This window comes from Tinamus guttatus, unplaced genomic scaffold (assembly GCF_059628265.1).
Source record: "Tinamus guttatus ecotype Peru unplaced genomic scaffold, ASM5962826v1 Tinamus_guttatus_pri_ptg000211l, whole genome shotgun sequence".
In the NCBI taxonomy this organism is placed as follows: Eukaryota; Metazoa; Chordata; class Aves; order Tinamiformes; family Tinamidae; genus Tinamus; species Tinamus guttatus.
This window is the reverse complement of record NW_028288745.1, coordinates 5,619,523-5,637,826: the sequence shown is the minus strand read 5'-3', so window position 1 is coordinate 5,637,826 and position 18,304 is coordinate 5,619,523. Positions and strand designations below refer to the sequence as shown.

General features: G+C 39.7%; 1 protein-coding gene across 1 annotated transcript; it reads right to left on the bottom strand.

The window, feature by feature from the left end:
* Positions 1–2,334: 2,334 nt before the first annotated feature.
* Positions 2,335–8,607, bottom strand: SELE (selectin E). The gene is made up of 12 exons (XM_010221910.2): positions 8,548–8,607; positions 7,737–8,123; positions 7,090–7,197; positions 6,782–6,967; positions 5,940–6,125; positions 5,663–5,848; positions 5,243–5,428; positions 4,712–4,897; positions 3,665–3,772; positions 3,167–3,188; positions 2,987–3,059; positions 2,335–2,657 (listed from the first exon to the last, which is right to left on the bottom strand). The coding sequence occupies exons 1-11, from the start codon at positions 8,582–8,584 to the stop codon at positions 3,002–3,004; spliced, it is 1,650 nt and encodes a 549-aa protein (XP_010220212.2). The 5' UTR covers positions 8,585–8,607; the 3' UTR covers positions 2,335–2,657; positions 2,987–3,001.
* Between the last annotated feature and the right edge of the window lie 9,697 nt (positions 8,608–18,304).

Sequence of the window (18,304 nt, the reverse complement as noted above, 5' to 3'; positions counted from 1 at the left end):
CTAGCTCCCCTTCTGTTGAACTGCAGATATAAAACACTAAAGCCATGTGGTAGTTAAATTACACCACCAAAATAAAATAATAATAATTTTGCCAAACAGCAGTCATGCAGATCTGCAAAAGGACATCTGTGCCTCCTAGTTAAATGTCACCCTCACAGCTTCCAAGCAGATATCTGCTCTAGAAAAAGATGCCAGGCAAAACGCTTCATGTTCTGGACAATGCCAATGGCTCAGGGAGAGATGGGGAATTTAAGGGAAATGGAGCTACAGGAAGTTAGGAAAGTTCCTCCAGCAAAGACCCTATCTCCTCTTTCCACGGCCGCAAGGCACCACATCCTAAACAGGCATGAAACAATAGGGTTGCTAACAGCCTGCCTGGCAGCATGTATTGCCCTGGTCATTATCTCAAGGCCATAACTTCAAAAGAAAGTCCTGGACACAAACAATAAAAGAGCTGAGGCCACGGTCACCAAAACACACATCCGTTTAAAATAAATACTTCCCAAAGATCCTAAAGGACTGGACCTGCCATGTCATCACATCATGGCTGGCACTTCATGACCCCAAGAAAAGAAAAAAAGAGCCCAGGAGAGGGCCAAGAATAACTGCTTGGACAAGCGTGAGCTACAACTGCCCCAACTACAGCAGAGCGGGAGCTGTGCTGGCCTCCAGAGAAGGCTGGGGGCTGCACACAGAGGACACCAGGAAGGACAGGCTGGGGGACACATGTGGTGCTTTAGCTCTCAGAACAGCTCCTGCAGGGATTCAGAGCAGGGCGTTTCAGGCTAATCTCCTGCGTCCCCTCAGGGAACCTGAAGGATTATTGCTCTACATCTGCTCACATGGTTGGGCCCCACCTTGTCAAGCCAGGGAACACGCTGGCAGCTGCTCAGTTGCTAATCGGTTTGGGATAAACAGCAAAGGGCCCTGGCTGTTGTAGTGCAGCATCTCCCAAGAGACTCCCTTGCTCAGAGCCTGGTGGTTCCTCTTGGGCCCTGCCTCACAAAGCCGTGTGCATCACTAAGTGCTGCTTCCTGTCCATGGCTAGGGAGGGCCATAGCACAGCTTCCTTGGCTACATGCAGGGCTGGGGAAGGCAGCCAGAGCAGTGCCCGGCCATCTGGCCCAGGGGAGAGTCTTTAGTTACAGCTCAGTCCCAGAGGAAAACAGAGGTCTCGTGCCAGGAGTCAGCACACACCTTGAGCCATGCTCCAGGCTGCAGGTATACGACACTCCTCCAGCCCTCCAGCTTGCCAACAGACAGAGCTGCCACAGATCTGTGAGGCTGAGGGTTTTGGGATGCCAGCTGCTCACACCCAGGTCACCTATTTGTTTTTCTTGTTGCTCTCCTGTTCCCAAGTGGGCCCCTCGGTGCTCACTGCTAGCAGACACCTGCTTTGCAGTACACAGAGCTGCACTTTCCTCCTTAGCAAAGAGGAACTAAGATACCAGTTTGGAGGCCAGCGCTGGCTGGGCTGGCTCTCATGCAGTCAGTGCCATCTGCCGGCAAACCTTTCTTTGGCTGCTAAGCAAGGGAGCAAGCCCACACAGCCTGTCACCTTCCCCACATTTTCCTACCATCTGCAAAGGTGAGAGATCACCAAAATATTCCCCAAAGGGAGCATTACTTTTAAAACACTTTATTAAATACTATTACAAATATAACAATACATTTCAGCTCAAACAGATGGTTAATTTATTATAATTTAAATATAACTTAAGACGCTCCTCACAAAGTACTTTCCTAAGACCTTAATGATTAAGCTCTTATGCAAGAATACAATAAAGTAATATATAAAAAACAGGGCTTCCATGTAATTTGCAAATATCCTGGCATTAAATTGTTTAAAATAAATCAAACATCTTCAAGTTATCCAGGCCTAAATCAATGGTTACAGACCTACGTAGGGTCAGGTATTTTACAATGCTTCTACAGCTAAATGGTACAGAAATACCCACAGTAAACAAAATGCACAATTAAATATTTATATAAACAAGACATCACAGAGTCTAATCCCATTGGGATGAAAATATTTTATATCTACTTGCTGCATTCATAGACCAGAGTACCTGAATGAACACTAATACTTAGTGCTGCTACAACAAGAGTTTAGGTTTCAAAATCCTTCTAGGACATGCAAGAGAAAACTAGATAACTGCCCATATGGTTACAGGCATATTCATTGATGTCCTATTAAAATGAACTGACTCCAGCAATAAGCCAGATCAAACACTTTCAAAGATTCCAATGAACATGTTTTCAGTTATTTTGTTCCTGCCAATATAACCTTCTCCAGCAGCATAGTAAGTGGTGTCTTCACCTTACCTAGGTACCTTCAAGTAGCTCAGAGGAGAAACCAGCCTCCTCTTTAAGCAGGAGCAGCTTAATATACACTCACCATCTGAAGAGATGGCAAACTCCCAATTTGAAACAAATGCATGACTGAAGGTAGACTGCATTTTGCCAGAGGGCCAGAGTTTTGCCCTCCGCTTTATCTTCAATGGAAATATCAGACAGCTTGAGTTCAAAATGTCTTAGAAATAAACAAGGTAAATCATTTTGTCAGCAAGAGGTAAAAACATCTGGACAGCTGCTGATCTGCATGCAGTTTCATTTCCTATAAATCTCTGGGACATAAGTGGAGATGGCTTCAGTTCCTGCAGAGAGAACAAAATTCCTCTAAATAAGAGAACTAGCATAGATTTGTATTTGCTGTCATTTCAGAGCAATTTTGTATGGGGCAAGTAATCAAAACATACAAAAGTTTCTAATATCATATGCAGATGGACAGAAGGTTAGCACAACCATCTGAGCTAAACAATCATTTCTGAACCAATAAATCTCTTTAGGAACTTCCATGTTATGCTTAGGTACTAGGTAACACAAAGCACATATGCCCCTTTCTGCAGCTGTAGACAATTAATGCTCCAATTGCTTCTGTGATTTACAGCAAGAGAAACTGAGTGCAGATATCTTATGATCTTACCTGAAAGGTAAGGATTCAGACATTGTGGCCAACACTCTGGAAGCTACCTTCAATGGTGAGGCTCTGACAGCTACTGAAAAACAGAAATGAAAGATATTTTAGCAACAGCTGTTCTACATCAAATGCATTTTAGTAGAAAGTTGCAGTGTTTCTCATGTTGCTTTTTGAAACACAGCTTACCTGGAAGGTGTATATTTCTTTCCTGAAAGAAAAAATAAGAAAAAGTATTAGCATTTCAAGACTAAAGTGCCTTCAGGCAAACTTTCTTCTAAAAATCTCTCTTTTCTGAATACTTGACAGAAACACACTGATCTAGCAACCAATCTAAAACCCAGTTGTTACTGCATTGTCATTAGCTCCATCTCAACTTCCCATTCATGTTTCCTAGCACTAATTGTTGATTAATAGAACTGCTGCTTTTTCCTTCAGTAATTCTTATTTTAAATGATTTTTTAAATTTTATTGATTTGTCATCCAAAACCAAGAGTAGCATATATAGGCTTCTTGGAGGGGGGACAAAAAAAAAAAAAAAAAAAAAAAAAAAAAAGCCACACACACACTTGGAATGGCTTACTACAACAATTTCCTCTTTTTCAGAAGAGTCACAGGTTCTAATCAACTCGCCAGTAAAGATTGAGTCAGATAAATAAAATCAGTTGATCTAGTCCACCTACTCACCTTTTCTTCGAAAACGTCTTGCAAGCCAAAGGAGGAATGATGCTGTGGAAAGCAGAGAGGCAACTGTAGCTGCAGTGCCCACTGCGAGATAGGTGCCTTGTTTAGAAGCTGAAAAGACAAAAAATGTTTCAGTGAGATTGAGACATGATGCCTTTGAAGTCCTTTCTACTTCTTTCTTTTCCAAGTTTTCTTCCTAAAGAATCCAAACTACTGCTTGTCACCAGCTGAGAGAAGACAAATCCTGCACACAGGTGAAAAGCTTCATACTGAAAGTTATTCACCTTTACCAAAACAATAGCGAGGTAACAAGCCACTATATGAGGTTCTCCCTAACCTTCAGCCTCATATGATAATTTGTGTTTGTCTTATTTTCTTTTGAATTGTATTTTGATTTCCTCTGGAGTGTTTTCCTCTAAGGAATCTCATCAGAATCAATGAAATTCAAGAATCTAAATTCTAAGTAAATACAGACAAGTTGAGTTCTTAAGAATTCCAAGCAAAGGCACTCCAGGTAGGCTCAAGTATGTTCCCACTGAAGTTAGTGGCAGAGCTCTTACTGGCTTGGATGGGAAGGTAGGGCTGAGACTTTTAACAAAAGCTCTAATTTTATCAGGTAGAAGAGCACTGTGAGGCCTTTGATTGATTCATCCTGTAGCTTTTTTATTATTTATTTGTTTTTATTTCTCAATAGACTTTGAACATAATTTTTAAACCACAAGGTTCTGCTTCTCTAAAAAGGCCTTTTCTTTGTTAATGTGGTAAATGCCCAACACTAGTTACATATATAACTTTGTTATTATTATTATTATTAAAAAAAGACAGCTTAGGGGCTTTTTTCTTGATGTGAAATCAGGTTTTCTCATCAAGGCCTTTTAGGCATTGGGTTTTGTTTTCCCTGTTTTCAAGGAGCATATTGAAGGTTTCTTTCTTTGTGAATTGCACTGTAATTCTTAACTCAATGGTTGGCATATCTGTCCTGCTCTTGCATGCCTCCCCCTTTGATTAGAAACCCAGTGTCACCTCTGTGGCTAGTCAGAGATAAAATACCTTCACATGTGGGCAGACTGGCATTCCAGTTTCCTGAATGATTGCACTCCAGAAGATGAGAACCATTCAGCCTCCATCCTTCTGCACAGCTAAAGTGGCAGGCTGTGCTGTATGTGAAGTTCCCAGCACCATGTAAGCAGTCCACAAAGCCATTCTCAGGAGAGCTCAGTGGTTCACACTGTATAGCTGAAAAAGATTTATCAATGGTTAATAAGCAGTAAGGACTTTCCTGTCTTCAGTTCTGCTCTGCACTAGCAAGTGTACACAGTATTATTAAAGAGTAATTTCCATTATCTTGCCAGAACAAATGTTCTTTTAATGCTCTTTCCCCAAAATGTTTTAGAGTTCAAATATCTTGGAGAAAATTAACAAGCTCATTTTACAGATATTAGTAGCTGTAAATCAACTATTAACTATTGAATAAAAACTAACTGCCATTAGCTAATTGGATTTCTAAAGTGGTCAGCACAGATGCCTGAGGAATCCAGCACACCAGTGCTGACAGCCCCATATGCTCAGAGAGAAGGGTACCTTTGCAGGCTGGCTGCTGCTTGTCCCAGGCCCCAGAAGACCCACACTGCAGTGTTGCTGGTCCTGTCAGGGCAAATCCCTCCTCACAGGTGAACTGGCAGGTAGCACCCCAAGTGAGCTCTTCAGAAGAATGGGAGCAGTTCACAATACCATGAGCAGGCCTTTCCAGGGCAGGACAAGTCACAGCTGTAAGCACAAGAGACAGCACAGAGTTTATTTTAGAGCAGGCCAAGATAAACAGTCTTCACAGAGCTGACAAAGATGCTCCCTGCCTGGAACCAAACTCTGTGGGCCATGATACCACTTCAGACCCAGTGAGTCTGGAGTATTGGCACAGTCAAGCCAGGGGCCTCAGGGAACAAGGACTTCGGTGCTGCACAGTGAAAAGAAACCAGTAAGTCCCAACCCAGCAAGTCTTACCTCTGCATTTTGGGAACAGGTTTGACCACTGATTCTGTGCCACACAGCGGACACTGGATGGACCCTGCAGAACATGGCCCTTATTGCAGTGGAAGTGACAAAGTGAGTGGTAGGTGAGATCTGTAGGAGCATGCTCACAGCGCACAAAGCCTTCCTCCAGCCAGGTTATAGCCTCACAACTCACAGCTGCAACAGATCACAACAGCAGTCAGCACAGATGCCTGAGGAATCAAGCGCGCCAGTGCTGACAGCCCCATATGCTCAGAGAGAAAGGTACCTTTGCAGGCTGGCTGCTGCTTGTCCCAGGCCCCAGAAGACCCACACTGCAGTGTGGCTGGTCCTGTCAAAGCAAATCCTTCCTCACAGGTGAACTGGCAGGTAGCACCCCAGGTAAGCTCCGCAGAAGAATGGGAGCAGTTCACAATACCATGAGCAGGCACTACCAAGGCAGGACAGGTCACAGCTAAAAGTACAAGAGAAAAATGAGTTTAGCTTTGGACAATCGAACAAGCAAACAAACAAACAAACAACAACCACCCCCCCCCCCCCACACACACACACACCACTAGCAGCATATCCAACAAAACAAAGGAGAGATGAAGAAACCTGCAATCCTGGCATTTCAGGAGGATCTCAAAATAGAAGATTATTTTATAGATTGGCCGCAAATTCATCTGCAGTTCACAACAGCTGGTTACAATCAAAAGTTCAGTGTGGCTTTTGATACTTGTTTGTTGATAGTTTGATGCTCCAAACGGTAGCATATTTGAAGCTGAACACTTCAAGAACTAGTCACTATAGTTAGTATTAAGTAGCCTATTGTGATCAGTCACAGCTGTATTAAGTGATCCATTCCCTATTCTCTAGTGGCAGGGGTGGGAGGGCGCAGAAAAGTTTCTTTAGGAGGAAATCTAAGGTAAGGCTGGGGCATTGGTCCAGCCCATTTCATGCCTCCAGGGTAAAAGAAGGGCCTTGGCACTGCAATAAGACCACATCTTCAGAGCTAAGTACAAAGGAATAGGTCAGAGGGTCAGTTTGTATCTACTGGTAGAGTAACTTTGAAGTATACAGACCTATGTATGATTTGGAAAGCTCATTACCCCTGCTTGGGAAGCTCACCTTTGCACTCTGCAAGGGAGGCAGACCAGACCCCAGGAGAGGTACAGTGAACTGATTCTACTCCAGTCAGCTCGTAGCCCTTTTCACACTGAACTGTGCAGGATGAGCTGTAGCCGAAATTCTTCAGTGGGTGGCTGCACTTCAGGGTCCCATGATCAGGCTCCTTTAGGGTGTCACAAGTCTCAACTTTAGAGAAAGATAAGGAGGCAGAGTCATTAGCCGAGCAGGTAAATTGACAAGCCAGGCAAACCAAACACTAGTTGATATAACCCTCTCCCCACTTGGAAAGGCAGCTAGAGTGAACTTACCAAACTCGCATTCAGGCCCATAGAATCCAGGGTTGCAGCGGCAGGTGTGATTGTTAATGGTCTCTATACATTCCCCATGGCCGCTGCAGAGAGATGGGTTGCAGGAAGCTAAAAAGAATAAAATGCATTAGCAACATTTAAAATGCAAAAGGAACAACAGACTACGATGGAGGTAGAATTCCTCAACAGGGACACTCTTCATCAATTCACTACAGCTCTTATTTGGCAGATACGTGGTCTTTTTTTTCTTTTGGTCTAGCTGTAGCCACCTCCTCATAGTGTCTAAGCCACTCCAGGAGTCTATTGGCAGAGGCGGATGCCCCCAAAAGGGTAATTCTTGCCTAGCTGAGAAACTCACTACAAAGGGGATAAAAAAAATCACTTTTTCAAAGAGATGGTTTCCCTCCACCCACTATGTAAGGGGTCTGGTGACTTGCTTAGAAAAGATGTGTAATATTCTGAGGACTAAGAAGTAGGGGAGATCAGTATAGCTCTCAGAACGCAGCCAGTTTCAGCTCTGAGAATAGCCCTCCCCCCGCCAAGGAACTGTGTTTAAGGTAAGTGTACAAGTGTTTACATGCTCAGATAGTTAATATTTAAGACTACATGAAATGACACCCCATTACGTCCTCTCCACAGGGCCTCACCTGTATAACACAAGGCAACCTTCTTTTTCTCACACTGTGCATCATTCCATTTGCCATCATCCTTCCCTCTTTTGATGTAGATTTCAACACAGTCCTCGTTGTTCCCTTCACCATTTGGCTCACCCAAAGCCCAGTTTTCTGCCTCTTCTGTTAGTTCTTTGTTAGTTCCAACCCAGGTCCATGTCTCATTAATTTTTCTGATTCCAATCCAGTAGTAACCGGGATTAAAAGGTAAGAAGTTATTAAGATATCTGATTTCCTCCTTATTCTGAATGGCAACCATGTTAGTATATCTGTCTTTGCACCACATCTCTGCTTCATCATAAGTCATATTTATGTCTGAATAATGGTAGGTCCAACAATTCACCTCCTCCAATATAGTAAAACCTGGAATGAGAAGATAACAAGTAGGTACTTTTTCTTCTCTAGAAGAAAATATATAAAAGACCTAAAAATATTCCATGCTTATCAATATCTGAACATGCATAGGCAGTAGTTGCATTTTATACACAATATAAATATATACTTTATACACAATATTTTACACACAACAGGAATTGTGTTTTATATACAATCGACAACTTTCAAAACAGGCATGTCAGCACCTGATTACAAAGTTCTGCAGGCTCTATAGCAAAGGCAGTAATATCTGAAGGGTGAGCAGGGAAACACTATTGCAACTTGAGATTTTTTTTTCTATGAATTTAGCTTCCTACTAATTAGTTTGTGTTCAAAATTGTTTAGTTTGGAGCTCGGACAAGATAGCTACACTATCACTCTATTAGCTTTCTAGAGAGACATACACACTTACCATAAGCAAGAAGAGATAGGAACCACAAGCAAACCATGTTTGAGAGTTTTATCTTTGTGTAGACAGCTATGAAAAAACAGAAAAGATGCATTTGTATAAAACATACTTTTTTTTTTTTTTGCAATTCAATATAAAATACTGCCTATGTTATCGGTTCTACATATTTAATCCCTCAGTGATCTTTTTAAAAAAAATTCTCATTTGGGAAAAATATACCATGTAAACAGTTCTTAACAAAGACAGCTTTTAAGGAACAGCAGCAAAAGAATTCTGTGCAGTTTTTCCTTAGCTAAGCAGCGTGATAAAATAAAACACTTTATACTCACAGATTGTCCTTGTGATGGCCAGGTGCTATAGAAGTCTTTTCAGTGACTGCTTTCCTTTGCTAAGTTGCTGGATATGGTCTTAAAGATGAAGTTCAGCTCAAAGTGCCTGGACCGTGTGCTCCTTCTGCCTTTCCTGCTGCCTTTTATTTTCTCAGTGCAGCCTGTCCTCCTTGAGGCAGGAAATTCCATGTGGAAAAAAAAAGTTATTGGAATATCCCTGGTTCTGACCCTCACGCACATTAAGCCTGACACTTCCCCTTCCCATATCAACCCTCCCATAGAGGCACAGTGTGCTGACAGACTGCCAAGTGCTGGATTATAGGGTTTTACTGACAGAAATACAATTCCAGGATATCAGTTTAAACTTTGCTATACGAGTCAGTTCCAGCTTTGCTCCTAGCATAGATGGAAATGTTTTCTTGAGCAGGAGCTCTTTGGTTTCCAACACCAAATTATTCTTGGAGGAGTGAACCACCTATGTAACTTCTTGCAGAGTAAAAAAATACTCTTTGCTGGCTTCTGCAGATGTTTAGAAGTCATATCGATGACATAATCAGAAAAATGAATATGACAGGTTCTTAAAAGTATCACCATCTATCACCAAAACTGTAGTGGATTTTAAAGCAAGTGTCTGAACTATGTAAGGCAAACCAGGGCATTAAGGCATACCATTCCCTCTGACAACCAGCTCAAATATGTATATGCAGTATGAGGCTCCAGAAAGTTTGAATGTTCACTAAATCTCTGAAGCAGAAAAAAAATATTTCACCTTCATCCACCTCTTCTGTCATTTTCAGAGAAATGCTCATAGGATCAAAAGGGAGGAGAATGCTATTTTGTTGGAAAACAGTTAGCTTTACTAACCAAGAGCTTTCAAAGGAGCATATCTACTACAGCAGATCTTTTCTTCAGAATTATGACAAGGCATGACATTTTTTTCTTTGAATTCAGAATAAGTAATACCCCAACAATGGGAATAACACAAAAACTCACTTAGGAAAGAAGTTGCTAAGATGTGCATGAGCCCATCAATACCACTGACAGCTTGATAACTAAAGCTATCAGCATCCCACCAGAGCTGATGAGCAGAAGCAGCAAATCAAGTAACATGAAGTGGTTTTAAGAGCTAACTTTGCCTCAATACAGAAGGTAAAATATCTGAGGTAGACATAGCTTGATAAATCTCTGCCAATCCAAGGGAAAGGATCAAAAAGGAATATTTTCTAAAGAGTCCCCAGTTACTATCAAAATATGGTTTTCCTATAATTTTCAACATAAAGCCTTAGAAAGTATGGCCAAGTCAGAAAGTAAAAACAAAGAATTTAGCAGAACAAACATACTGAATATTTACAGGGAGAAGAATTACAGCTAAACAATTCAAAACTCTGGAAAGTTGAAGTTAACTTTTGACTATCCCATAGGTGCTTTCTATTACAAAAGAGGCTGGACCAGGCCTGCAAGCACAATCAGATTCTTCCCATAGACTTGAAATTCATGAGAAATCAGGACTGCTTTCTTTAGCCTCAATTGTTCAAATGTAAATTGGGAATTAAAACATTTCCCATCTGCTAGTGATTTTCAAGTTGTAAACCCTTGAAATAGGGTGGTGTTTTTTATGTCTGTATAGTACACCCTGCTGTGAGCAGGTCCTAATTTCACAGAGACAATATTAAGTGGTCTTTTCATATTTAGTGGTACCCTAAAACAAACAAATAGTAACAAGTTTCCATAGGACAGTCTTTCTTCTGCTTAAATACTCCTCAGTTGTTATGATCACACATACAGAGAAATAATAGACCACTTTAGAACAAGCTTATATCTTGTCTGGTGCCAGAAGGGAAAAAATGCTTCACTTTCTTGGAGATTCACTTTGACAAATTGCTTTATGAGCTTCCTACCAGTAAGTGCTCATCCTTTTCAGATCAGAAAGTTTAGTGGAGGAAACTTTACCAGAATAATTTCACCAGCGGAATCTCCACAGGAAGGAATGCATCATTTCAGTTCTCAATGTTTGGAGTTGGGAGAGTTCCCAATCGTCTTCCTCTACAGTAGCAGAGACTGCTTGTTTGCAGCAGGAAAACAACCTTACAACCTCCCTATGAAAACTCCAGTCTAAAAAAAGACTGGCTCTCTTTTTGCTGGCAGCATTCCTGTATCCAGCACTGACATGCGACTCTCTCTGTTTTTTTCCCCAGGGTATTCTCTCATCCATAGCTTTTATTTTTATGTATTTTCATTAAAACAGATGAACAAGTGCAAAATTCTTAGGAAAAACATTTTTTTAAAAAAATCACCTGCCAGAAGTTAAAGTATCTTTATTAAAAGTCCCATAAGCACCTAAGAAATGAAATTCTATGGGTTTCTTATGAGCTAAAGCTAGTTTTGAGTCTGAGTTACAGAGGTATTTCAGGGGATATTTACCTCTGATACAGTTGCTTAGCTACTCTGGATACCCAAGCTAGACATGCCAACCAGTCTGCTCCTCAGCTCGTCTATGTTACTGATTTATTCTTTGCCCTTTTTTCCCCACAATTGCACATTTTTCTTCCCTTTTTCCTACTGATTTGAGATTGTAAAATCAAATCTCACTCTTAGAATTGCCGATCAGTTCTTGCTATATGCTCCAGAGCTTCATTGCCACAGGTGAAAGCTCAGCTTTTTCAGAGTGAATGAGAAAACTGTAGATTATCTTTTCTCCCTTACCTAGATTATCCCCTTCTCTAGGTACCTCAGAACAGGAGGAACAGAAATGCCACAGTTAACTCACTACAGCTGAATTTTCTTTTTGTTCAGTCTCCTTTGCCTGTCATACCCGGCTTTGAAAGCGTATAAGCTTGATCTACCAAAAGGAGCATGAGCACAACCATCTATCTGCCCTATGGGTACTTTTTAGTATATGAAAAATAATTACATGTTTGTATTTAAAAAGTAGTATTAGCTTTAAGAAAACAAATACCACAACCTTCACACTAAAGACTGCTTTCCATGGAAACTCATTTGTATAATGTTTAATGTTTGTATAATGTTACCAGTTATTAGATCACTAATGAGTGATCCAACAGCTGATTTTCTAGTTGGAAGGTTTAGCCCATTATGAGACATAGAAGGAAAGAATAAAATGCCTTACAAATATATGAGAAGTGACTGCAACAACAGTCAGGACTCTTATTTAAAGAGGGAGAACAATTGACAGTCAACACAGCTATCAACTTTCTTTTTTCTTCAGAGAAAGAGAGCAGAAACTGTAGCAGCACTGTGAATCTGTGCATGGAAAAAGAGTCCAGGTCAGAATAGGGAATGACTAAAGACAATCTAGGTGAATTATAGTCGATCAAATAACTCCTTAAGGATCAAGCCATGCTATCTCCAAACCTTAGTAATTTTCCTTGAGGCAATGAGGAGAGGTTGCCAGGTGGATTTGAAGAGAAACGGATATTGTCCCTGTACTTCTACAAGGAAGAAAGGTGGTGGTAATTAAAAGCCAGGTCCTCAAGCTTCAGTACCTGGGAAGATATTAGAACTGTAATGGAAAAATCATTAAAGAAAACACTGAAAAAAGATCAGCAGAAAGACACTTGAGGTGTTAAGAGTAGCCATGATTCGTTTGCCAAGAATCAAATCGCACCACTGCAGTTCATTTGTACTTCAAGGCTGAGTGACTAACAAAACAGAACATTGTAGCTTGCTGCAATTAAGACTTTTAATACTATCCCATGGGACATCGTTATAAGCAAACAGGAGGAATACTGCTTAGCTGAAATCACCATAAAATGATCATGCAAGATGTTGAAAAACTGCTCTTTGAATAGCAATTTAATAATCACCACAAATCTGAGAGAATTTTACAGATAAGCCCTGGAGAGGTATATCCTGAACTATGTTAAGCTAATTAACATGTTGGATGGTGAAACATTAATTAATATGCTTTAAAATGTAGATAATACAAAGTTTGAGGAATTGCAAAGGTTCCAAAGAACTAGAGTAGAATTCAGAATTATTTTGATAAGTTAGAGGCATGATCTGAAAACAGTAAAAGGAGGCTTTGAAAAAGCACAGTGACACTTAAAGAAAAATATAAGATAACAGTAAACTGGGAAATTGCTGGCAAGGCAACAGCACTGTGGGGAAGAAAACCCTAGTTGTAACAACTCTCAAACTCATCATGGGTTAATGACCTTAAAAAAAAAAAATGCAATTTTTGGAAATTGTACATTATTTAATTCTCATTGTCAAGTCTCAACATATTGATAAAACATAATATTATCTGTAATACCTAATACTATCTATTGCTACTTAGAAAGATAGGTAGACTAGATTGACTCAAACATGGAGCAACAATTAATATACGTAAATCTTTCATCTAAAAGATTAAATATAGTCTCTTTGGGAAAACAGAAGGACCATCTGAGTCTTGACGTCCTGTACCCTTTATTTTCAAAGAAGGAAACTGAGCAAAAAAAATATTCACTTACCAATGTTCTTACACATAAACGCTCATTTTTTTCTTTACTTGGAAAACATACATGCTTGCCTGATGTTCAAGCATGTTGTAAATAATTTAATTTTACAAACTACCAGTTCCTAATTCAAATACTATGTTTAGAAAATATGGCCTATATAGAAATACTGAAGGCATCTAGCATTTTGGGGAGTTTATGTGTATTTTCTTTTGTTCTCTTCCCTCCCTCCCGCCCAAAAACAAAGTGAATAGATAGAAGGGCAAAAATCTAGATTGTCTTCCAAAAGTTAAAAGCGTTTTAGATGTAATGAACTTCTAAAATGTATTTAGAAAAAACAGTGATCTTTTCTCTGTGTCAGCTTGCTATATAACAAGAAATAGTTGAATTTTTGTAGTGATAAAATTTGAAAGGAATGTTTACAAGATGTGAAAGCAGTGAAATGTAAGAGCTAGAGTTTTGTTCAGCTTTCCATAGATCTTTAGGCTTGCTTCTAGAAAGCAAGGTGCTTTCCTCCCCCAACCAAAAAAAAAAAAAAAAAAGCCACACACACTTTTAAGATCTTATCAATAGCTTATGATTAGGTGAGGCAGTGGGAAATTTTTCAGATGAGAATGTTTTGGACTTGTTAAAAATCACAGAAAATGGGAAGATACCATGTCTTAAACTTATCCTAAGTAGCCTGAACATATGTGGAAAGAGATTAGATTTGTAAATCTATATATAAAAAGAGAGAAAATGAGATTCCCACTGTCTATATCTTCATTAAAGATTTTTTTTTTTTTTTTTTTTTAAGATTATACTTGTATTCTATTTCTAAGCCTCAGTCTTCCTTTTTACATTTTAAGGATACTTTTATGTCAAACGAAATCACAGAATTAACATCTGAGAAAACCAGTCCCATGGCTCTAGTAGTAGGTATATTTGTCACTAAAAGAAGAAAACTTTCAAAAAGTACTGATATCAAAGTAGCTTATAAAACAGAAGTTATCACATGGCAAAGAGCTGTAACACTACCAGAAGAGTAAGTTCTGCAGCCAGTCTTGAGAGGAAAGGGAGTTTGGTGCTAGTGAAGATGTTTCCTGTTTGGAGTTTGAAACACTAATTCTTTAAAAATTCTGAGAGCAGAAGTCTAATGCAGAAGTTTTCCCTAAGGTCTGGCTAGGAAGAAAAGATAATTTTCAAGGAAGCAGTCATCCTTCAGCATATTTGTGTCTCTCATTAAGTGTGAACAGACAAAAACAGCTACAGAAGCAGATGGAATTTCTCAGTCTGAGATAGTCTCCACTCTGTCTAGAGACAGACGCCAGGAGCCAGAAAAACCTTTATCCTCTTTTCGGGAACTCTGGGGTGACTCAGTGCTCTATTTCCTACAACCACACAAAATACACATCCCCCCCACCAAAAAAAAAAAAAAAAAAAAAAAAAAAAAAAAGGAGAAGAGGCCTGGGATCACTGGCAAGTTGCAATTTAGTGCAATGAAACATGGAACTAGGCAGAGAAGTGACCTGATCAAGTCAGAAGCATCCTTAATCCTTACACCTTGAGGTAGGAAGAGTACAATGAAGTTTAACATCAAATACTTGGTCACCTGCAATTGCAGATGGAATAGATCCCACACATAATTATATTCCCAACTTCATAACACATCTTATGGCAGAGGTGCTTGGAACCTTACCACCCTTTAAGACTTTACAAAGAGGTATGGAAAAAATAAACATATAACACAGATACTGCACTGTTGAACTTGCTGTCCAGATCTTCTGCCTACCTCTGTTCCCTCAAAAGGTTTAAACTTACAAGACATGTGAACTAGAAGTAGCACTGGAATGCTCCTCTATGCATCTAAGGCTATCCCCAGAACTTCTATTAATGCTTGAAGTCATTTATAGAACCAGGAAGCAGAAATGCCTATTACCAAAGCCACAAACATTCTGTGGAATAAGATCTTACCACCTGTACCCAAAAATCTTCAAAGCAAAAGACTGAAGTGCAAGAAAGGACTTCACAGCAGGGAAAAAGGAAAAACTGATCCATGAACAACTGGCAAGAGTATCAGACATAGCTTTGCCAGTCAGTAGACCACAGGAGAACAGAGGTAATTAAATTTTTGAATTACATACTATTATTTCATAAGCACTCCATCCACTCTGCCACAAGTTTGAGCAAACAAGCTTATTTCTATCAGCTTGATAAATAATTGCTTTTGGGGAAAGGCATGCTTAGCAAATTATTGGAGTAGAGCTCAATTGATTTGTATAGCAGCTCAAGAACAGAAATTCTGCAGCAACACTTATAGCAATGGCACTAAGTTTTTTGGCATTATTGTTCTCCAGACAGAAAGAGTGCCACAGGGCTTTGGAAAGCTTTTGTTAACTCATTAGGACTTTCCTTATTTCCTGGGCCAGAAAACAATGCTTCAAATTTCCAGTGAAGTCTTTGTTCTTCCGCTCCTTCCAGACTTCTCGAATCCTCAGGAAGGGCGAGTTTGTCACCTACCCTTAAGTTGCTGCACTTTGTGGAGGTGGCAACAGCGTGTTGTCAAGCACACTAGTCACTTTCATAGGTCTTTTCACTTGAATTTAACAAGTAATCAACATGAATGTTTTTAAATGCAAAGAACATAACCTCCATCCAATATATATTTAGCATTCATGAAACATTAGTAGATTTTTTTTCTTTTAACTTACAGGCACATGCTTATCTTTTGCAACTGCAATCAGTAATTGTTTGGTTATTTAGATCATGCTCAACTTACTTGAGCCATTGGGCAGAAAATGCTTTCCACTCATCTACTGAGTTTACTTTCATAATAGGCATAGGATAAGCAGGAAATGCAGCAATCATTTATCATGTGTAAAATACTGAGTCCACACAAAATTCTTATTTGAAGCTGTTACAGTTCAGTTTGTTTGTGCTTTAAGTTAAAAAAAGAAAAAAAAAAAGAAAAAAGGAAAAGAAAAGGAAAAAAGGAAAAAAACAACTCCATGATACTAGAATACAACTAGAGGGGAAGCTGCGCTTTGATAGAAACAGAAGCATCCAGATTTATGTCTGCCTAAATTAGGCATATAAATGAGGTATGCCGTTGCTCTAGACTCTAGGAGAGCCACTCTTTCCATTAAGAAAAGTGACAGCTGGGAGCAAATACCTTTTGGAAAACACAGGGAAAGAATCCAAAACAGAGTATACCTTTTTTTCCAAGGTTGATGGAGAAAGTCTAGCTAAAGTTTTGCATTATTAATTATGCAAAATACAGGCTAAACCATCTATCCAACAGCTCTATGGGTTTGCACATATCCTCTAAGATAGGATTTAAACTTCTTCCCCTGAAATAAACTGTGTACATAACATTTTGAAAGCATTCACCCACTTGATAGTATAAGTTAGCAACATGAAATAACAAGGATTCCTGTGCACATCAAACATTATCTCCTGAACTTGTCACTCACTGGATGACAGGATTTTGGGACACAATTCTTCATTTTATCTCTATGTCATGTCTTTACTCTCAAGGCAGAGAGATAGCTATAGATAAACCATTCCACAAAGAAACATTAAGATATCACCACAAGAAATAAAAGTGTTTTTTCCTTCATTCTGTAGCCAGAAAGCTGCAAGTCTGACCTCATGTAACTACATACTCACCAATCTCCCCTTTCATTCTAATTTTTGTCTCTGGTCTAGAAAATTACGCTCCCCACCATGAATAAGGAGGGACATGCAGTTTCCTCGCTGAGATTCTCCAGTTAAAACTTCACCTTTCAAGCTGCTCTCATTTGTCTACTCCATGAACAGGCACTTGAAGAAAAGCAGCTGCATCTGAAAAGGTTTTGTGTTGAGGATATCACAGATCCCACAGAAATAGAGTCTCATCAATTCAAAGAACTCATTCACACTGTTCATCTCCGCAGACCACAAAGCTAACAGCTGGGGCAGCAAAATCATCACTTGTACAGTGCTTCTGTTGTATACACAGGCATATGCTGCAGGACAGTAACACCGAGAACAGGAAAGGACAACACAAGGACAGCACAGAGCCCCGAAAAAACAAACCCAGAAGATTGGTTTTGCAAAACAAGTTGCTACTACAGCAGGTGATTAATCCAGTCCTATTTAAGACCTTTCCCTCAAAGCAGGGAGGCTTAGCATTTCTACGCCAGGCAGGCAATAACTAAGGTAATGCAGAAGTAACACTAGGAATAGGACAACTCCAGATAGGGAACTCTAGGGCTGAAAAGGAGTGGGTCCAAACAGGAAAATCATCAAGTTCTTTCTAAGGAAGCATCTTCATAGGTGCCTATTGAAAGTTTGTGTGTTCAAGTTGTAGTGAAGAACCAGTCAGAAAGGATCAGAAGTAGTGTGATGGGCTCCATATAGATGTTAGGTGATGAAAGATGATCAGAAGCCTTCTGTACATAAAGGTATAACAATAGTGCATGCACACATACACCCTGCCCGCAAAAGGGGAATACAAGCCATCTGCAAGTAAGCAGACTGGAAATTAGAAGGAAGTTTCTAGCCAACAGAGAAATGAAATTCTAGAAGAGCCTAAGAGTAACAGAACAAAAACTTGTCTGCTTTGCTATGGATTTTCCCCAACTTATAGAAAAGGGGGTATGACAGCATTATACATGAAAGCAGAGTACAAGACTTGATGCTCAGAGCTCTTACTTCCCACGTTCTGGAAGCTGGTTTGGGTTTTTAACTTCAGTGCAAAAAATAGTCTCTTCCTTCTGGACTGACTACACATATGCAGATCCAAAAATTTTAAATATTAAGAGGGATAATGTTATCCTACATGTATGCTGGCGTTGTTGCTAACCTGAGCAACAGCTAACCAACAGTTTAAGAAAAAAAATCTTCATTCAAAGCTTATTAAAATGAGTGGGCCAAGCAGCAAAGTAGATCTGCACTCTGTTGTTCAATATTTACAATGTAAAACAGCACTTTTCATTTGCATCAGTATTAGAT